General features: G+C 43.1%; 1 protein-coding gene across 2 annotated transcripts in view; it reads right to left on the bottom strand.

Annotated features, from left to right (window-relative positions):
- Window positions 1–258: 258 nt before the first annotated feature.
- NTSR1 (neurotensin receptor 1) overlaps window positions 259–22462 on the bottom strand; it is a 66068-nt gene continuing 43864 nt past the window's right edge. Inside the window, exons 2-4 of one of the 2 annotated variants that reach the window (XM_068912572.1) lie at window positions 21122–21323; window positions 8615–8705; window positions 259–6142 (exon numbers count right to left, since the gene is read on the bottom strand). In XM_068912572.1, the coding sequence (XP_068768673.1) occupies window positions 5953–6142; window positions 8615–8705; window positions 21122–21323 (483 nt within the window). In that variant the 3' untranslated portion in view covers window positions 259–5952. Of the gene's footprint in view, window positions 6203–8614; window positions 8706–21121; window positions 21324–22462 lie in introns of both variants that reach the window. The other variant, XM_009670745.2, reaches the window with a different exon arrangement.

The raw sequence follows: 22462 nt of genomic DNA, 5'->3' as shown, positions 1-22462 counted from the left end.
AGGACTGTCCCCCAGTTTGTTTGCCTACTTGCAGATGCAAGCAGCAGCTAGCGTTCAGGTGCTGCGTGTATGCTGAGTAGCCAGCGCTTGCAGGCTTTGGGAGTGGAGCGCTCAGAGGGCTCTTCTGCTGAGGAGACGCAACGTTCAGTTCAAGGGCGATGAGATTTCACACATTTAGACCACAAATCAGATAGCCTGTTCTGGTAAGCAGGCTGTGTGATAAACACACTGCGGCCATTTCAAGCCCAAGCCCAAGCCTTAAATTTGGATATTTATTTCTTAGGATCAATAAATGCCAAAATAAATAAAATAAAATAAAATAAAGTAGAATAAAATACCATACAGTACAAAGGCTAATACCAGGAAGTAACCGTTTCACTGCAATTTGTTCAGTAAATGCAGTATCAATAACAGCATGTTACATTTAAAGAGTGTTTCCCATTGCTACACAGAAGGATTTCACAGCCCGCTTCCTTCCCTTTGTCACGGTAACTATTACAAAGGCGATGCTGACACACTTTTAACATTTATTATTCCCAATGCGCAACAGGCCACGGAAAATAAAGCACATCAACATTTTGCATTATTTCAGAAAAAAAAAGGTGCACTTTAAAAAATGTTCACCATAAGTACAATATGTGCGGGATTATCAGATTGCATGGCTGGGGAAGGGACTCTCGATCACAAAGGCGGGACACTGCATTATGAAATTTTGGATTAGCAATTTGTTTTCCTAGTAAACCAGTCCAAACTGAAAACAGAAGTTATTCAGCTGTAACTTTAAGAGTCAGACAGAGTTCCTGTAGATACAGCCTTTTTTAAACGGTTACCGAACAACACAGTCAGAAAGATATCAGACTAACACAGCATATTGCACACGAAAACTCTGGGTCCCCCATGCTGTATGAGTGTGTGTCCCTTACAACAGGCACATACAAATGGTAGCCATGCAGATGCTCAGCTCCAATCTGCAACAAAAGTTGTCTGCAGCAGTAGCACACCTTGTTTTTTCATTTCACTTAACATTTGATGTTATAAATTGAAAGGTCCTGTTATTGTCATGTTTACAGCGTGTGTCCTGCCAACCCTGACTTTTCCATTTAGTTTTCTTCTTTGCGGGCACAGTCACTGAAGCGAGATCTCATGCACTTTACAAAAAAGACAAACTCAGCAGAGCGTTCAAACAGTGATATGTACCGGGCCTTTGGTGAGAAAGTCCTCTCTGGGGGAAATTTCTGAATAGCGTAATGACTTTGGAAAAATGATTTTGCACACTGCCAAATGGGTGGCCCTGACACTGCAAAGATGAATGTAACCTCCAAATTATGTTTGAAGAGGTCACTTGATGGAGTCTCTTCAGATGGGAATCTCCCCGAATCCATCCGGCACCATTTCACATCTGTGGGCTCAACGGATTATTTTTTTTTTTTAGTTGAAAGAAACTGTTCAAAGCACATATAGGAAATTTGCATAGATTAATGGCATGCTGCACAGACATTCCTCTCTGCCCTATAGAGAATTCAAACAAGACAGGAATAAAAGGATGTGATTATGTACTTTGTCTAGTGTCAAAAGCCACTTACGCTTGATTAGATTGAAAGCTAAACCTTGGTAGGTTAGTGGTTTAACTGTTGCTAAAAAGGCATGGAGAGAAAGAGAACCATATTTCTTACGTACATCCATGGTACATACTTTTGCTTTGCTAGAGTACCATACTTTCCTTTAGAAAACTGTAGGCTTTTGTGGAGAGTTACCCTCGCTTCTCCGAGCTCAGTGGAACCAAAACTAGGAGGTATATAGCAGAGCTGGGTGCGGAGGAGGGAGAGGATGAACTTAGCTGTGACTTCCACTTCTCAACGCAGGTAGTCAGATTTGCCCAGTGGAAGAGGTAGCTTTGAGCTGCAATCTCAGATTAAGGCTGTAGACTCAGATCTGCTTCTGCGTTAAACTGCAAAAACAGAGCTTTAGAAGCCAGCACACTGCTTGGATAAATCCCTCCAAACAGTCAACTCTTCAGGACTTGAGCCCGAAAAACATTGCAGAAAGACTTTGCGATAAATTCATTTTTACTCCTGCTTGTTCCCATTTCATGTCAAATCAAAAACAAACCTACTGCTTTCTCAGAGCTGTGGTCAAATATTCTGTAAGCTGCCAGAGTATCTCAGTAATGAAAAATCTAAGACAAGCCTCTTATGTGAGATCGCAATCTTTGTACGGTGTTTTCTAAGATAAGTAAGCACATTTTAGCAGGTTGGTGTTGAACAAGCATATTAATAATGTTTAATATTTCAAAGGTGGATATTCAAAAGCAACTGAGACACATAGGATGTTAAATCCTAATGAAAGTCAAAGCAACACACCGTTACAGCTTCCTTGAGAGGTTTCAGAAACTACCTCCCAGCTGTTGATTCTGTTTAGAGGTGAAGTTAAAAAATTTAGGTCCTCTCCAGAACCATTTAAACAGTGTCTTGCCCAGAAGGCCAATATTGTGTGTGTGACTCCTCTTCCTCTGCTCATAGTAGCTGGACTTTGCCAGTGCAGGAGCTGTGAGAGCAGTGGAGATGGTCTGTTACGGACTACATCCACAATAAATTATTTATTCCATTTCCAGCTCACCTTCCTCGGCTTGTTATCAGCTGGAAGCTGTCAAGGTAGTGTGAGTGCTGGGTGCTCCCTGTGTCCATGTAAACCTGCATCCCCTTGGGACTGCCCCTCTCAGCTACAGTCCTCCTCTGCCTTCATAAAAATCTAACTGAATTTCCATGGATAGACGTTAGATTAAGGTCTAAACAGTGTGTAAACTATATATCAACTAGTCTATTTGTGGTTCTGCAACTCTTACTCATTTATAGACAGCCCACAAGGCAGTATGGACAGGCTTCTGTAGCCTCTTCTTCCAACCTTCTCATGCCATTTCTAACACACACTGATAATATTTACTGATTCCTTATAGGTTTTCTTCCAAAGAGACATCACCCTTTTTGCTTTTTTTTTGTCATCGCATAACTTGTTTTTGTCATCAAAGAGGAGTCAACTGTGCATGCACAACAGAAGTGCTTTGTCAAATGTAATCTCTGCCCCCTGTTTGGTACAACAAGGGCAAGAAGTCAAGAGAAGGCATGACAGGACAGAGCCTGTAGTTTGGCTGAATCAGAAGAGGCTAAAGCCCCACTGATTTCTGTTTTGAGCCCTTTCTTTTGGAGTTATTTTATACTAGGCATTAAAATAATCTCCCATCCCTGGTAGGTGTGATTGGAAGTCACGGCTGATGGTAGCCTGTTCTACTGTGGTGGCTAGGTCTATACAACGGCCAGGCTATAAATATCTCAGAAATAGATAGCTGTCACTCAGCTCCACAGGCATTTTCTCTATGTCCTGAGCCCAGCAGGGCCTGTCGCATGAGATACCATATCTGAACCAGGAAAAATCACTGGTACTCAACGGATCAGTAGCTGATCTCCACTGTTGCAAGACAGACTTCACTGGGAAGGGGAGATCTGTCAGCCGCATATAGCTGGTCACGGGACTAGATCCACATATCTAACAGACTGACTACCTAACCCATATCTAACAACGTGGGCGCTCGTGAGATGAACAGAACCAGTGGAATGGGCAAAGCCTCAAAAGCTGAATTGCCTGAAGCCACATGGCACTTCTGGTTTGTCATCCTAAAGAGGCAAGCCTTTCTCTCCTAGCAAAGCATCTGAGTGGAGTTACGTGCACAGAGCCGCCTCTCCTCAGGGTACAGCAATGAATCCCACCTCCCGTACTGCTCTCTTCACAGAAGTTCTCGTTATTTCAGAGCAGGGAGAGCTGTGCGTTCAAAAAATAATGATCTGCCTTCCCATTCACACAGCCACTTTGAACAGCAGAATGAACTGGAATGGCTGTCACCGCCAGAGAATAACTATTCTCACAGTTACTCTAGATGAGACTAAAACCTAGCCTCATTACAAATGCTCTCCAATCTGTCCTTTGATCTAATGCGCGGCTTGCCTCTTTTCTAGAGTTTGTTTGAATTACTGCAATGGTTTGTAACAGCCTCACTTAGAAAAGGCCAGACCTTTAATAAAAGGCATTGATTTTCCTGAACGGATGTTTTAGAGTCATCTTTGCATGAACATAATTGCTGGTTCACTGGATAGGTTTCCGACTTAGTCTGCCCAAGGGCTGGGATATATTAGGAGTACACCTAGCAAGGGAACATGGCAATAAGCTGGTGGGCAGGGACAGCACTGATTTAGTTTTTGCCCTGAAATAAAAGGGAACACAAGGTTGCTAACAGCAAAATCACAGCACAAGTTGCACAGGATGCTGGGTTGGTTCCTGGGTTCATGCAGATCCCCATCTTGTGCTGTGACAGCAGGGAGAGCCCGTTAGCTTATCCCCGGATGCCCATGATTTCTGGTGCTGAAGGCTCTGGAGCAATTTGTTGCGTGTCATGGTTTGCTGTTAGAGATAGAAACATACAGCAGAAAACCTCAGGCTACTTCTCCTGACTAGCTGAAAAATTTCAAATTCAAAGCTAGAATTAAGGGGATAAAGAAGGGGAAGAGAAGTTACCTTTTGTATTCTGTATTTTGATCCCGGTATTTGTTTAGGGCATGCAAATAGTCAGGGTTCAGCACAACCTCTCACTGTTTCAGACAGTCTGACTTGCTATGGAGCTTTGTGCCACAGGAACCCTGTGCCACATCCTCTGTTTATGAATCACTTATTCAGACCCAATAGTTCTCATTTTCATTTCTCTGGCTTGTTAAAAGAAAGCTGTTTCAGACCTAAGATTCCCCAACTTTGGCCTTCTTCTGCTCTTCATTTGTTCTATCTGTGGATATGTGTTTACAAATCTGTATGCAAACAGGTTTGTTAGCAAAAATAAATAAAAGAAAAAGTACAACAAGAGTCTCTCTGCTTACAGCTGGTATCCTATGAGATGTCAGCCTTATGAAAATAATGCGGAAAGAAATAAAACTGGAATGAAAACGGGAAAAATCTGAAGGCCTTACATCTCACAGAATTCAGGCAGGTTGCTCTTATCTTAGCAGCCTGTAGCTCTCAAGAGCCTGGAGTTTTCTCACCTCTGAATGCAAACCAGCTAACTTTTCCCCGGGAAAAAAAAAATAGGATTTGGCTTGTGGCAAAAGTAAGTTTGTCCTTCTTTGTTCATTTTCAGTGCTCCAGCTGGGCAGTTTCTGCATTCTTGACTTTACTGGAGTTATTTATTGGTATTGCAATGCCAATATCATCAAGAGTGAGGGCTCACTGTGCCAGGCACTACATGTATACACTAAAGCAGAAGATGATCCCTATTCCAAAACCAGAACTGATTTCTGTTCCTCCAGGTCACACCCACCCCAATCTAAGTAAGGCATTATCTGTTCTTATTTAATTTGAAGGAGCTAAACTGGCTCTCTTGAGCACCCAGGTAATATTAACCAGAATTTAGAAGCATTTTAAAATAACCACCTGGCTCCCTGAGTGTCTCACTCCTCATTCATTGAACATCTCATAGATGAGTATGTCCATTCTCCAAAAACATCCTTTTCTGTTAAAAACTGCTTTCTCCTCATTAGACTCTCTGCTCAATGCCACCAAGAGAAGTGATCTCTAACCCTTGGATGTGAGCATGGCATCTCTGCACTGAGAAAAGGATGAAATGCAGTATGAATTCGCCTATGTTTAACATGTTTTGGCTTCCCAGTTACTGCATCTGGATTTTTGCCAGACTGAAGTTGCAAAATGTGTAGACATTACTCACAAGAGGCAAGGCCAATGCTTTAACATAACCTCAAAGTTACTGGCAGAACAAAGCCTATTTTTCCAACAAAAATGACTTTGCTAAACACGTTTGTGTTACGTGAATTTGGAGACCATGCATGAAAGTCACAGAGGCCTCTCTCAAGTTTTATTCTCAACTCCAGGTTGAAATACATTTCCCTTCCTCCTTTGGCTTCAGTATGTCGTTTCCCTTGTGACCTGGCTAGAAAATGTGTGGTTGCTGGAGATGCTGTTGGATTTCCTGGTGAAGGCAAGTCGTTTTTTCTTCTTCCTCCATGGCAGGCAAAGGAGTGTAAGTGTAGAGATGAAGATCTGTCGGAAGTTTGCAGACACCAGGTTGTAGAGGATGGGGTTGATGGCTGAACTGACGTAGAAGAGGACATTTGTCAGCATGTAGAAGTAGTGGTAGAAGTTAAAAAGGAAACTGCAAGAACAGACAGAAGATAAAAATCTAGGTAGCATGAGGAGAACTGAGATAATTTAAAGTCACATGAGTGAGAAAAACACGAGCTAAATTTCAGCTAACCTTTCTCGGTTAGGGACATGGGCTTGCCAGTGGGTGTCAGTACATGATCCACCAAGGAAACATCCATGATTTTCCACCTGGGGCCTCTACAGAGGTCTTGTCCTAATCCCTGATAGTTAGAAACTTAATTATGCCCTGGGGCCAGGTGTGATATTTGCCTTATGCATCCATTTTATTTTTAAAAATAGACATGCTTGAAATAGAATAAAACAGATGGAAATTTGTTTCTGTGTCATGCATATGTCACACTAGCTTGACTTTTCTGGCTGCAGCTCTGTTCTACAAGAGCCAAGATTCCATAATGGATGTAGCTATATGCTCTCTTCAGGCACCGAAAACTGCATCAGCTCGTCTAATGGGTTCCTGGATTGCGATTAGTTGTTACTCTAGGATGGCATGTTGATGATGGCATGCTTTTTCAACTTATGCTGGCCATCAAAAGACAATATTTTCAGCTAGAATTGATGGAAAGTGTTATTTTTTTCTTTTGGACACAGAATATTTCTTGGGAGGAAATATACTCACACGTCTTTAAAGGATTTTCAGGTTTTGGGTGAAGTTTTGTCGGCCCTCCCAGTAAATCTGACTATTGTCTCTGACTGCTAATGGGTTTTGTATATCCTTATGTAGCCCTTAGTGGGAGAGGAGATTCTATTTCAGTTCAGATGCACACATCTAGTGACCTAAGACTACCTAAGGACGACTACCTAAGGACTTGCGAACAGTTCTGAGCTGGTAAAGGGTTTATAAACACCCTGGGTCTCATTTTCAGGAAGATGTTCCCCAGGATCATTTATCTGACACTCTTTATGTAGTTGTGAAGAATTAATTTAGTAAAGATTTCTATTTTTCAGGGGCAAGCACATGCATTTATAAATGATTATGTCAAGCTGCTGTAAGCTCTTATTAGCCATGATACTGATAGTTTGCCATTCATAATATGCTTGTAAATTCAGAGTTTTCCTAAAATCACTCTTGGTTTAAAAAAAAAAAAATCTGGATGCAACCACAATGAATAAATTCACACTAACTGCTGACGAAATACTCTACCCCTCGTACTCAAAGCAAACGCAGCCCTTACATAATTGATTACTGCTTTAAGTGCTTTTCATATGGGAAAGCAAACAAGAAACAACAGTTTGCCCTAGTGAGTTCCCAAAGCTCTGTTTTCATGCTTAAATACAGGGTTTGTTTTTTACTACGTCTGGATGTACAATTCTATTCAGTAAACTGCTGTACTATAAACTATAATTTTTTGTATTTGGAGTTAACGAAATTCTAATGTCTCTCTGCTGATCTGCTTTTTGGTATCGTAGATTTTTTTTTCTTTTTTCCTATTCATTGCAGGAAACAGACCCTGTCCCACACAGCAGAGCGGATATAACACTGTGGGAGGATGACCTGAAGCAGGTCACATTTTTCGCCGAACGCCTCTCATGCTATCTCCCCTCAAGTTACCTGGGCATATATTCCCAGATAGTGTTAGCGCTTAATCACATATGCAGAATGGATGGGCAGTTCTGCGACTGCTCTGCGTAGGAACCTGGCCTGATGCTGCAGAAAGGCTGCATGTAGCTGAGACGACGTTTGTGAGTACTGTCACATCCATGAGCAACGCCCATATATTCGACATAGGTGTGCAATTGCACATAGCCTACTACCCCTAAGCTCTCTGAGAACCTGGACATTTTCTGCTCAGTGACAATTGCTAGTGTGTAATTTTGATGCATTCCCTGTAAAACTAAGTAAATAACCTACCCTAGACTTAGTAAACAGTGCAGTTATTTTCCTGTTTGTGTAATCTTTCCTGTCACTTAGAAAATGTAGTGACGTGGGACTAAATCATGTGTTGACACGAGCTGTTCCATCCTAGGGCCGGTGATGGATGTCCCTGTCATGAAGGCAGCAATCCCCTGCATAAACCCCCCCAGTCCAAATGTCATTTTACCAAGGACTACCACAGGAAAATATTTGTTGCTGTTGTTAACCAGGGACAATTGTATGTGTTCAATGAAAGCAGCAAGGGGTGCCGATGCACTTGAATTCAAGCTAATGCTTCCTTCGCCCACATTTGGGAGATTTAGATGTTAAAATGAAGATTGTAAATTCGGTTAGCAATCCCAGCAAGAAACTCGAGAGAAGTATCAAAACAGCAATTAGGGGGCTGAGGCCCAAATCCCTCGTGTGCAGAGCGTCTTTGCTCTCACATCCCCTCCTCCATCCCCAGGCTGTGAAGCAAGGTGCTAAGTGTCCGGCCCCCTCCTTGTCCCCGTGTGGCAATGTGAGTGTCGGTTTCACATCATGACTCACTCTGTCCAGTGACTGGAGGGGACGTAGCAGAACATGAGCCGCCGTATGTGGTAAGGGAGCCAACAGACCACAAAGGCAATCACCACAGCTCCTGCAAAGTCCAAAAAGAGTCCATTACTTTCAGTGTGCAATTCTTCATCTGAGGTGAAAAAGGGACCTGTCTGTGTGTGTGTTTATCACTGCAAACTGTTTGCAGAAAGCCCTCGTTCTTACATTGCTGCTGTGCAAAGCATTAATAAGCCTGAGGGACAACCAGCCTGTGAATATCTGTAAAGACAAGTACGACAGAAATAAGAGAAAATAGCTATAAGCATAGAGGCAGTGACATTATGAACAGAAGTTATGATATAGATAAAGGACTGTTTTCAGGTTCTGGCTAAAGTAACATTGGACTGTATCTTTCTGTGTGTTTTATGCCCTTGTGACACTGGGTATTTTGTCTAAAGTGCCCACAGAGACAGTTAGCATGTGTTTTTCATCCAGGTAGGCAGGGAATTGGGGACACTTTAATCCCATTAGTTTGTTATGTGAAGCTACATCCAAAGCACAGAGCCGTTGACCACAATCCCTACGGTGCTTAGGATCATTAATATCTTCAGAGACTGCTTTCTGGGGGCAGGATTGTCCTCGAGTTCTGCATTTGTGCAGTACCTGAGCCAGGCAGCGCAAGACGTTTGGTTCTGGACATTGCCATAATAAAAATGATTAATTAGAAAGGTAAGCACAGAAAGACATTATGTCCTTCTTTCCAGGTTCTAGCAGACGAGCATCAGATAATGGAAAATAAAATGGAACATGAACTAATTCTGAAGGATAAAAGCCCAACTGGTGGAGAGATTTTGTCAATCTATATTAAAAACAAGATAAATCAGGCAACTCAGGGAAAGATGTGTTTCCTTTTGTAATATGCATTTCAAGCTCTGTATGAAATGACGGGATTCTGGCAGAATCCAAGCAGGAAATAAAGAAATCTCAGTTAAAACATAACACAATAAAAGCCATGAAGAAAATCAAGGCTAAATAAAATAATTATGTTATTTTTTTATCCCAAATTTGCTCTACAGAGAATAAGGGCCACATTACTCTTGTCCTTTACATGACCTATAAAGGGATAGGAAGCAACAAAGTCCTCTCACAGAGCGACATACCAACAGTGCAATGTAGATTTGGTACTTAGAGGCAAAGGCTGTTTTTTCTTCTGCCTCGGGATTGAAAAAAATTGCTGCGGATATGTTCCCAACCCAGTCCCTCTCCTCCCCTGGGGACAATGCCATAACGCAGAGGGGAGCGGGATAGCAGCCTTGCTTCCTGTGGAGAGCGCAGTCCACGAGGAGAGCCTCTGGCTCTGGTTTCATCTCCCCATCGCTGTTGCATAGCTGATGGGCACAAGGAGACTTCAGTAACCAGCCCTGACAGTGGCATGCAGTGGGGAGAGGGATCTGTGCCCTCTCTTTGCGAGTGTCATTGCTGGCAGTCACTGCCAGGTTTGTACAGAGACTCAAGAATTCCTGGCGGCCTTACTTCAGCTCCGCATGCTGTTTCTTTTATGAAACACATACATAACCGCAGCACTGGAGATGGCTCTATTCCTTTAGCATCAGGCTGCATGAAGTATGAAAGCATCTTCCAGGAATGCTGAAGAAGCCATCTATTCAATAAAGTTTAAGGCAACTGAAGGGACATGTTTTGGAAAGAAGGCTAGAGGGTCTGTTTTCATTCTCTTGTCCAAGTAATTCATTATTTCGATCTGAATATTTTTGGCTGCTATGTGGTCATTGTGGTCACAGCCGTAACTCATCGCTACAGGGCCTGCAGCTCTTCAGTAGTCTAAAAAGACACAATCCAGTGAATTAATTTTACCTGTGTCTAATCCTGCCCTGAGGAGCTTTGCTTTGGACTTCAAGGGGGACAGCCCCTAAATGAAACGTGGCACAGGAGAAGTGGGAAGTGTCGTGTCAGGGGTAACGGAGCCGTGATGTCCCCAGGGATGCAGAGAGCCCTTCTAGGACAGAGAAGGTCAGAGCTGGTCCAGCTTACCAGCACTGTGGAAAAGGTGGCTGCACTCACAAGGATGTTTGGATAATTTTTGCACTAACCTACATATACTAGCACCTCCCCGGTGCTTACCACTGCATGTAGCTCTTGAGAAACAGCATGAGTTGGATTCTTTCTAGAATAAATTTTAACAATTCCACACATCTGTCTGTTAAATTTACCCACATGCTAATTGAAAGTGTTTTCTTCCTTGTAAAAGACCTATGCTTCTGTAGCTCGGAGAGCGCTGTGCCAAATAATATGGAGGCAGGGATCTACACCAGCAAAAACACAGATTGAGAAAAATAACTGCTTAACCTCAGCAAACGAATAGTCAATTAAGTAATCTGTGATAATTCTGTAATATTACGTGCAATCACTCTGCAATTAAAACGCCATTAAACACATAGCTAAGTGCATTGGAGACACTTATGGTCTGATTTTAAAATCCCAGATGGTAGCGTGCTGTGCTGTATATCAGAAAGGGTTCTGTACCGTGTGTTTTTGTACCACGAGCCTCTGTGCTGCTCAGATTAGGAGGCCCTGACCTGTATTTGTCATCCTTAATCCTTATGTTTCAATTTTATCATACAAAGGATCAAGCAGATTTAGAGTTGGCAATCCTGCCCTACCGGCTGCTCTCCCCAGGGATGAATTCGAAACGCGGGAATATGTTAACTTTCATCTAACACCAAGTGAAAATGCCTTTTTCGCCGACACCTGGTGCCCTGTGCTGCTGTCTTCCACCTCCCTGAGCACATGCTTATCACAGGAGAGAGGTGAGTTGTAAAACTAATGCTGAACAAAGTCACTTAAAAAATTTCTTGTTGCTCTTGGCTCCTAGGACCTGTTCTCCACCATCTCAAGGCTTCACACAGCATTTTCTTCAGAGCATAGGGATGAGACGGGGCAAGCCAGCTTGGTGAAGCTGAGCGCTGCCTGGGCAACACCCAGGGAAGGGCTTGACCCATCCCTGCAGAGGGGAGACTCTCCGGAACAACATTTGTGAGGTTGGAGAAGATTTCCTGCCTCTATTTTGGAATTAAAAGAAATAAAATAATTGGTCACTTGTTTGTCTTTACCTTGTGCCATCAGTACGGGAGAGAACATGGCTTCCTTCCACGCTCTGCTGACCTGGCACTGCATTGACTACACCACACCAAAAGGGTGCATGTGCATCCACCACATTATCAAAACCAGGGCCTTCTGCCATTTTGCATTAATGAAATAATTGCTTGCAAATGTGGTCTTAATAGAAGCAGGGCTGGCTCCATGAAGTTCTGATATTTCCCACATCTGAGCAAGCGAGGTGCCACATGGCGACCCAGGCCAAGGCTGCAGGAGTGCAGAGGGAGGCAGTGAAGCCCAGGAGTGCAGGAGCCACCTGGGAAAGATTCTTCCACATGGCTGGATTTTCATTTCCCTTCTAAATCAAACTTCCAATTTAAAAGTACATTAAAACCTGAATTATTACATCCTGTGGCTCTCTATTTTGTCTTATAATGGCTCTATTTCCTGTACCTTGGAACCAAATCCCAAGTAAGAAGTGAGCAAGAGAGGAAGGAGGAGAGGAGGAGAGACGAACTATCCTTTGCTGATTGCACAGGAAGTCCTGCAGAGGGAAATATGAATTTTGAGTGACACCTTTTTCATTTTCTAAAAGATGATTTAAAGTATATCAGTCTTGATTTTCAGACTAAACTGGATGTGGAAGCAATCCTGAAAGTTAAATTATATTAGATTGCTCTGAGAATTTTATTTTACCTTGTGTTTATCCTGTGGTTATGGCTAGGAAACAGCCTAAATGACCTCACAGGCCTTTTCCACGTCTAACCTCTCTGAAAAACTCAGGTTGCATAAGCATGAATGTGGGGAAATAAATCATGCATAAAAAGACCCTGACAGGTGTTTGGAGGCTGGCCTGGTGCAAGAGCTAGTGAGAGGAGCAGTTTTTGGCCCCTCTGTCCTTCCTCAGGGGCCATCTGAGGCCCAAAATGACTTGCAGCACTGCAACAGCCTCAGGGGAGAAGGGGCTGCTGGAGTAGGACACCTCGGGCAGGTGCTTTCCTCCCCACCTTGCCACCTCCTTCCCCTCCAGGCTGCAGCAAGTCACAGCTCTGGGGCCCCAGAGCAGCCCTCCTTGAGGACTCTCCTTGGGCTCATCCTTTCTTCTCATTCTTTCAGCCCAGTTTGACCAATTTTAACTCTTTTCCTCTGTGTTGCAAGGGGAACTGTGATGAGTACAGCTGGAGAGCAGCAGGTCATAACTTTTGAGCAAAGGCAGAAGCCGTTTGCCTGTGTCTGCACCATCTGAATGAAATCGCTCAGCTTCTTGAGTTTCACTCCATTAGCAGCCTTGTGTCTCCAGCACCGCTCAAGGAATGCACGCTCTTTCTGGTACTGAATACATGTGAGACTGTATCACAGGACTCACATCTGGGATTTGCATTAATACTGATTTATGGAGAGACAGTCTTTGTGTATTCAAAGTTTCTGGGATTTATATGCTTGTATAGTTGATGCCATTACAAGAGAATCTATCACAAAAGGCAGCAAGTATCACTGAGCCATTTGATATGAAAGATGGCAAAAGCCCGGCCAAGAGTAAACGTAGCTGGCACTGCCTAGTTAAACCTCGAGGTGCTGTTTATATTCACAGGATGCAGTATCTGGCAGGTTGTAGGCAATATTTACACCAGCAGGCCCCGAATGAAGGATTATGGCAGTCAAAAGGGTGGGTATGAGCTTAATAAAATTAAAACTGCATATGTTGGTATTTGGGTCACAAGGCTGCAGAAGAAAGGATCTCCATAAAAGTGGGTAACAGCTAGCAGAGATTGAGGACCAGCGATACACACCAATAAAGCCCAGGAGAAAAAAGCAAAGCAAAGCTGGGAATAGCAATAGGCCTGGGGCGCCCCGGCTCCCTTAGATACCACTAAAGGCACCCAGTATCTTGCTGGGTGAAACCCCTGACACTGTCGTACATGTTACTCAGCAGCGTAAGCATTATATTTGACTCCTTCATTTCTATTGCTAGCAGTGAGTCATCTACTTTTTACCTTTCTATACTATCTTCCTTCCTTTTTTTCCCTACTATTAGAGGATTATCTCATTTTTGTGTCTCTTCTTTGGATTCAGGTGTGAAAGATGCTATTTCTTTTGAAAGGAACCCTGTTCTTCTAAATGTGCCTTCTTTAACTACTGAGAGACAGCAAAGCGAATAGAAAAAACTTCTGCCATGAATAAAACCACAATATTTCACTCAGACTGTATTCTCCCGTACTAATTTTCAGTGGCTTTGGCTGACGCACGTTTGAAAACGGGTGTGAATTCCTGCCCCCTCTCAAGTTAGTGATTAAAACGTCCACTGGCACCATTGAGGCCTGGCTTTTGTCCATAAGGAACAAGGCAGAAAATGAAGATTAAAAGAAATTTTCAGAATTTCTGAGAGCAGCTGTGATGCACAGCAGCACATTCTTACCGACCTAATGCAAATGGGGGACTGTTCCCCATTTCCTTCAAAGATAACTAGTCTTTGTCTTTGCGTTTGCCTGACTCAATTTAAAGTTCATTTGTGTCATTCTCCCCAGGGACATCAGGATCTTCTGAGGGAAAGGAAGAAGAAATAAAAAAAGATTCCCCTTTGAAGGATAGAAAAGGCCTTCTGTCTTCTTCTCGTGAACCAAAAGCCTCTCACCAGGTTCAAGCCTCTTTCTATTCAGTAAAATCAGATATAACCCAGACTAGAATCCTTTGCAGTCCCCTTCTTCTTTCGCCTCCTGTGTTGAGCTTCACGTGTCCCCAGACTGTTTCTGCTTGCCAGTGGGGATCATGTGCCTGTACTTGCTGCATGCTTCTGAAGTGACTAAGGCCCTGGCCAAATGTGATGTTTAAAAACGCATCAGTTAGCTTTTTAAACACTCATACAGACATGGTTTAATACCTGGAAAATGTACTTGCTGGGCGTGACCAGCTCTAGGATTGTGTTGGAAGATACAGCCACTAGAGCCTAAATGCCCAGAGAAACACCTCTTCAGCCCAGCCTGCAACGCAACTGAAGCAACACCCAGAGGAAAGCCTCTTGGGAGGCGAGGAAAAGGGGTCTTCCTGCCGAAGAGGTATAGCCGTGCTGCATTTCTGCTCTACAGTGTGTGTTTACACGCTGCTCTGATACTGTCCTCTTCTGTCACTTGGCACGCTGTAAAGTAAACCTACAAGTGCAAACATCTCTGAGAAACATATACAACTGTTCTATAGCTAATTTATCCTCCTGAATTTCAATGTGACACTTTAGCTGTTAAACTCAGTTTGTACGCACACCTAATATCACAAGGGTTTTGCTGAACTCCGCTTGGAGCTGTTCAAATTTTTCATTAGGGACACAAACAGTCATCATGAATTTAGTTCCTTTCTTGTGAAGGAAATGAATCATGGACAAATCTGATTAGCATATATTAACTACAAAAGAGAACTGTTAATCCAGAAAATTTGCAGACTGTAGGTCTTCTGTGAGTTGAGGCTGCAGAATATTTGCTATTCCTGTTTGCTGGATGGTTGCGCTAAATCTCATTGCAGAATCCTCCCCCTCAGACAGACAGCTCAAACTCAGGACATCAGTGAAGAGAAATGAATGAACTCTTCAGAACATTTTTTCAGAAGGGAAATTATTCATGCACAAGTTAATGAAACATGTAGGATGCATGGATACTTCATTAATGCCTGGCTTTTGACTAGTATTACCTAAAGCAGATACTCCAAACTCATACTTTCAATTTTAAAATTCTTAGAGGTTCAGTAAAAAACACGGTTTGTCTCCGTCTTCTAAACAGAATCTTACTGAGGCATCATCCAGACAGCTGTGGAAGACTGATGGATAGTCTTTTAATTGGTTGAACCTCTCTAAGTGCTTTGTAATTACTTTCATTAAGCAGCTTCTGTAACAGAGCAAATGCTACCTGGAACTGATCACATTTTAATAAGCTTAACCGATGTCCATCCAGGGACACACAAACCTCCCTTCAGCGCCATCAGCTTGTCTCAACATTGTTATCAGAGCTTGACTTGTATCATTAAATAACTCTTTTTTTCCACTGACTTAGTAACCGATCTGACAGGCAATCACAAAAGTGAAGAAAGCTGCTCAGGGAACAGTGATTTCTCTTTGCATTTGCTAAACCGGCTGCAGGCTTGTGTGTGGACTGGAGCAATTAGTCCATGTCACAAAGCCATTCCTTTGGAGGAGGCATGATGGCCAAACAGTGCTTTCCACCTGAGCCAAGCTCCAATATGTCCCCATTTTTGAGCAGCTGCTTGGAAATGCCATACTGAGACCAGAAAAGATGTATGTTGCCTCTATATGTCTGGGTACAGTATGCAATGACCTGGACTGTGAGATTTTATATGCTGAAGGCTGCTTTTTATGAGGGGTGTGCATGTGTGTGCACGTAAGACCTGGAACTTAGTGCTGTTGTTCAGATTTATTTAGGAAGTTTTCTACCTCATGGAATGATTGCTATATGAGGATATGCAACCAGTGAAGATTCACCCTTCCAAGAAGCATCACTTAGCACCAGAAAGATTCAGCTTCTCAGTACTAAAATAACCAAGGAATAATAAAGATTGGCAGGAGCTTGTAATAGGAGAAATGGAAGGAATATTAGATGGACGAAGGAGGATTCTCTTACTGGAAAAGATTTTCAGGGCTGGTAGAAGCTGCCCAGAGTTTCCCTCACAAAAGTGTTGGAAAACTGCCCGTTGCTTGAGCTCCAAATTCGAAGCCTCGCACCTGGCAAACACTGGAGCAGCGAGGGAATTGCAATCAGAAATCAGCACGTGTAATGAATTAACGAGCTGGTTCGCGGGCGACAGGGCTGACACGTTCCTTGATCCCCATCTCCCTAATTACTTTGCACACAACCACAGTCAGACAGAGCCAAGAAAATACGCAACCTCTAGCAAAGAGGAGGAAGATGGTGATGTGGAAGCTTTGAATAAAGTTATTAGCATGACTACTTTTAAATCCTATTTTAGTGTCAATAAATACATTATCTCATTAGATCTGGAAGAAGGGAGAAAGGTGTTTACTGCTCTGCTGTCAGTGAACAACTCTGCACATCACAAACTGCAAAATTTCTTTTCTAAGCGCTGATTTTCTGTGCTCTGAAGCATAACAAACTTGCTTTTTGCTCTTAAAACAAAATCAAGGTTTATGTGCCCCATGCCAAAGTCCACCTGTGGAAATGGAAAATACTTTGCCCCCTGCAAAGCTCTGAATTTGTGCCAACAGTTTTACTAGCGTGGTCGTGCGTCAATTTTCCTTTCTCTCTGTCTTCCCTAAACTCTCCTATGGTGGGTACAGGGTTTTGGCTACATGGAGCCCAGGATAAACCATGTGAGTCCTTGTTTATTTTTGCTACTTTCCAGACAGCTGAGAGGTCTGGTTTATTAAAAAAAAAAAAAAAAAAGCTACAAGGACCAGATGATAGAAGTAAAGGCAAATCAAGCCCTAGTAATTGAGGGCATCGGAAAAATGAAACGAAGCCAGGCTTCACTCACGCTCGCTAGCTAGGAAGAGCCTTTCTGCGCGATGTAAAGACAAAACTGTGGTGGATTTTTTTTATTTGACGGCTCTTCCTCAGCGCAGCCTGCAGGAAGGGGGCCGTGGCCCTCGGCTCTCTGCCTCCTCCTCAGGGACGGGAGCAAGCTCCGGCTGCCGGGGTGCCGCTGAGGCGGGCGAGCGCCGGCGCCTCAGAGACGTGCCTCGTGCCTGCGCCTCATGGATGTGCCTCAGGGGCGCGCCTCACACCAACGCCTCATGGAGGCGCCTCACGGATGTGCCTCATGGAGGCGCCTCACGGATGTGCCTTGTGCCTGTGCCTCGTGGACGTGCCTCATGGGTATCCCTCATGGATGCGCCTCATGGATTCGCCTCACACCAACGCCTCATGGACGCGCCTCAGGGACGCGCCTCAGGGAAACGCCTCACACCAACGCCTCATGGAGGCGCCTCACGGATGTGCCTCATGGACGTGCCTCATGGGTATCCCTCATGGATGCGCCTCATGGATTCGCCTCACACCAACGCCTCATGGACGCGCCTCAGGGACGCGCCTCACGGCCGTGCGGTGCCACATCTCACCCGCTGCATGCTGATTCTAAGTCCCTCCTTGCCACTAGCTTTTCTGAGCCTTTGCGGTACACAACAAAAGCAAAAGCTTGCTCGGAGAAGGGGAAAACTGAGCTGGCAGTTCGGAGGAAGGGAGGCTGCCTCTCGGCGGCGGCCTGGCGGGCCTGGCCGTGAGGGACGCGCTCCCGAGGCAGGCTGGGGAGCTGCGCAGACTGAGGCGTCTGTGCTATCGTTCATGAAGAGCTTGCTTTTCCGGACGTTAAAAGAGTATAAAATGCTAAAAGGGCAGAGAGAGGTGTGAGATGGTGTGGCCCAAGTGAGAAAAGGCTGCTGAATGGAAATAGGCAAAAGCGTTAAGAAAGAGGAAAAGACACTGGTAACACCCGGGGTGGAGGGGGGAGCCCAGCCCTGAGTCCTAGCACCATGCAACTATTTTGGATGCTGTTTTTGAACAGCTTCTGCTCTTTCATCTGTCATTTTAAACTGCCAGATACTTTGATCTTTTCCTCATCTTATTTAATAAAGACATCCAGTATTCTACAGTACAAACCAGTTCCTGGGTTCAGGATTTAACCTTTGTTTGAACCAAAGCTCTGCAGAAAAAGAAAGGGAATACAGCCCTCCATGAAAGGCTTAAGTCACTGTTGACTGAATCATTAAAATGCTGGGCCGGTTTTGCTCTTGAGTTGATTTAAAAGCTCTTCCTCAGAGAGTCTGTATGTGTGAGCAGGTCTGTTCTTTAGCTTCATATATCAACAAACAAAGGGAAAAAGAAAATATGATTTATGATTATTCTAACGGAGATTGTTTGGGTGAATAAAAAAAATACCCTCTTTCTGTCTTCATCCACGTAGATTACAGTTTTGTCTGATTTTTCCATACAGTTATGAACAGCCATCTGAGCGGTTAATAAATGGCCATGTCAGCTCACAGCTATAAATGTTGTTTGAGCAACTGCAATAACTGCATGTGCATATGTGAACATTTATTGCATGTGAAATATGTATGAAGGTGTTTTCCAGAGCAGGACTTGGGAATTTGTCTGAAAAATGTTTAGTTAGGTTAGAGTTTGCAAACCATTGAGTGCAAAATATTGTGGCAGCAGATGAATTGCAATTCACAAAAGGAATCCCAGAAAACAGTTCTGGCCCCAGCATAGATCGCCAGGACAGGCAAAAAATGACTGTGTTGCCCAATCCCCTTTGTCATGCATCTCATCCATTTACAAATCTCATCAGCCCTGTGAGATTCGAGGAGTTTTCTTTGTAAGTGCAAGTCAAAAAAGAAGTGAAATGAAGAAGCAGGGTAAAAGAGGTCTGTGTGCGTCCCTTGAGAAAGCTACAGGGTTAAGGTTACAGCGAGACATTTGGCTCCTAGGAAAGGACACAAATCTGAGTCACCTTTCCCCACAGCCAGGCACTTGACTTTGGGAGAAGCAGGGACCTCTCCCAGGATGGTCAAAACTCATCAGGAGCTACCAGCCGTTGCCTATCACCCATTGGCCCTAATATTTAGCCCTATTTGATATAATTTTTAGAGGAGTGTATTTATATGTAGGCTAGTTTTGAAAGCTTTTGGAGAGAGAAGACATGCAGTCTGCTGCTGTACTGATCAGAGCAATACAGAAGATTCAGACAGATTGACCCCGGTTATGTGTAACGCAGGAAGGGAATTGTGTCATTACAGAGAACACAATGATCACTGCCTCACTTCAGGTTTTCAAGTATGCAGTGAAGTCACCTCTGGGTTATTATAAGATATAAAGTATATGGGATTATGTGAAAAATGTTTTGCTAGCAAAGTAACAGAAACAGTGACGTTTTAGCATTGTTTCACATTTGAAATAATTGGAAGTCACAGTTTTGAAGAGGAGAAACATTAGGAAAAGACTGAATTGATCAAAAACCTTTTTTTTTTTTTAAACCTGAGTCATTCGGTCATATTTCTTTTCCAATAGAGAGAGAAGATTTGAAATATGAGTCAAAACTATGATTGTCTGTGAGAAACTCTTTTCTTCTATGTATATGTCTTCAGAGGAAACCTAATTTTCCACACGCCTTAATAAAGCAGAGAACACCTTCACAGCAGTTCTTTTTCCTTGAGTGCAAGGGAAGGAAATCCATCAACACTGCGTTTTACAAATCTCTGCTTATAACAGCTGAGAGGAGTTTGTGTGTCTAATTCACCGTGGACAACATTAACCTGGCTGCAAATGCTGTGCTATGAGTCCACTCTACAGACAACCCAGAGGTTTTTGAAAGTTTTGCGCATGTCACTAAATACAGATCCATGTCCCACCTTGGTCTGTTAGCAAAACTGGAGACATCACTAAACCAATTTGATATTTAAATTTTGATTAATGAAGAGCATAACTATACACGATGGCACCTGCATACATATTTAGCTCTAAGCTTATAATGAAGCCCTCTCTGGAAAAGGAATGAATTTAAGAATATGCTTAAGTGCATTTCTAAATTGGGACTGTAGCTAGGTACTGCAAAGCCCTCTGCCTCTTCCCCCAGCTCCCTGATGGGCTATCTTTGGAAAAAACACTGCCTTTCTTCTTCCCAGCTCCCCTGGCCCCAATGCAGAGCACACAACCCTCCACTTTGCTGCATTGGCTCTTCCTCTTTTGCTCTGACATAGTGGCTTATGCACCAAGATGTGAGATGGATGTTAGAGCCCATCCATTCAAAACCAATCCCACAAGATGAGTTTGTCTGGTTTTTAAATTATGTCAGTCCCCTGATCCACTCACAACCTGAAAACAGCAACAGGTGAAAGAAAAGTATTAAAACTGGAGCTGGCCAAAAGTAGAAAATGAAATGGAAAAGCTTGTTATTTTCAAGTTGTTTCTATTTCACGGAATATGATTTTTTTTCTTAAATTCAGAATTTTCATTTTTCAACTTCAGCTCCGTTGAACACAACAAAGTAAATAATGCCTAAATCTCTCTCACTCTCTCTCTAGCTCCCTTTCTCTGTATGTATCTTCTTTTTATCCTTTAAGTCAAGATTAGGACTGAGAAAAGTGACTAAGAGAGAAAAAGAAAGTAAAATGGAAAATAGATGATAAAATTCCCTAGAAAACTCTTGGCAGCTCAGCAACAAATTGACAAAGAAGGAAAGATAGCAAAAGAAGAAAAGATTTTTTTTCCCAAAATTTTGGGCTATGAGAAGAAAACTGGATAATTTTGGAAATGTTGAATAGTTTGCGGAGAGTTTGGAGTTTCAAAAAAGCTACTTTTCATTGAATATATGTTCTGAATGAAAGTGATTGATTGACTACCAATTTCAATCTGTTACTCTTCAAAGCACTCAGTGCCAAAGTATGTGACTACTTACGTAGGACCCTCACGCCATGCTTCAAGGCCTGCACCCGGCTGGGCTCCATGGACATGCTGAGCATCGTCTGCTGCCCTCCGATAGTGCAAACCTGATTTTCTTGGGCAGCCTGCTTGAACATGACCATGAGCTGGTTGGCAATGATAGTGTTCAGCACAGAAATGACGACCATGGGAAACACAAAAGAGATGAAGGTGTTGACCTGTAAGGGAAAGACATGGCACAGTCAAGGGAGGAGAATGATCAGTGAACCAAGAGATTGTATTTTATTTCACACAGCAAGAGACAAAGGGCACACAATGGAAATCTTTTCCATGCTCTTCCATGCTGGCTTTTGAAGAAGAAGGCTTACTGCACAGAGGGAAAGCTTAACCAACACTGATGTGCATTCATTCATGTGGGTCAACCTCAAGAAAGACAAAGTCTTTTGCATTCAGTTATGCTGTCTTCCCCTTTTCAGTGCAGTTCATTGCCAGAAATGTCTTGATCAAAATATGCCATTGATCTTTTTATCTTCTGTACAGTAGGATACTTAGCTTTCATTGTGCATAGAATGATTTCTAAATAATGGTATATTGCTATATTTTTTCTTTATTAGGAGCTCTCTCCTTGGAATATTTTTACTCTTTTTTTTGTGTTGTGGCCTCTCCTGGTAGGTTTAATGACAGCTCTTTCTTATCTATCGACCAAATTATCCAATAAACATTGTGCCTTAAAGGATTAAAATTGATCAGAATAAACAAGTGGAAGTTATATTGTTTTTAGTACAAATTATTTGATTACTACAGTTTTGATAAAATTAAATGGAGGATCAGATTAAGCGGTGATTGAATCAAGTGGAAGTCACTGTTCGTGTCAAATAAAAGCAGGAAGTCTTTCTGAGTGCTTACTGTGCTGTCTATAAACCCAACTGGAAACGAGTTTAACAAGAGGCAGCCCGGAAAAGAAGAGGCACCTATAGCTCTGCCTGTGTGTGTGTCAAGGCTGACATGATGGGGTGGTGCCCTCCTCACCAGCACACAGGGAATGAGAGCAAAACTCCTCCTCTCTGTGGTACGGCTCGGGAGGAAGTGTATCTCATCACTGTGATGAGTGTGGACCAAATAAAAAACCCCTTAAAGTCTTCCCATTGACTTAATGCCTCATGGTCCTAGCTGATGAGAATGCTACTTCATCCTTCATGTCTTTCAGTGATCTAAGACAGTGGGAACTGTACATTTGTTGGAACTGAATCGGTGCAACTGCACCTACATTAGGCTCCCTATCTTATCCTCGAGTTTTGCACGGAAAATTTCCCAGTTTTGTGTCTCTCACTTCCACATCTTATGAAATCCTTTTATT

This window comes from Struthio camelus, chromosome 18 (genome assembly GCF_040807025.1).
Source record: "Struthio camelus isolate bStrCam1 chromosome 18, bStrCam1.hap1, whole genome shotgun sequence".
In the NCBI taxonomy this organism is placed as follows: domain Eukaryota; kingdom Metazoa; phylum Chordata; class Aves; order Struthioniformes; family Struthionidae; genus Struthio; species Struthio camelus.
Note: the sequence above shows the minus strand (reverse complement) of the source record. Positions and strands in the feature narration are given on the sequence as shown.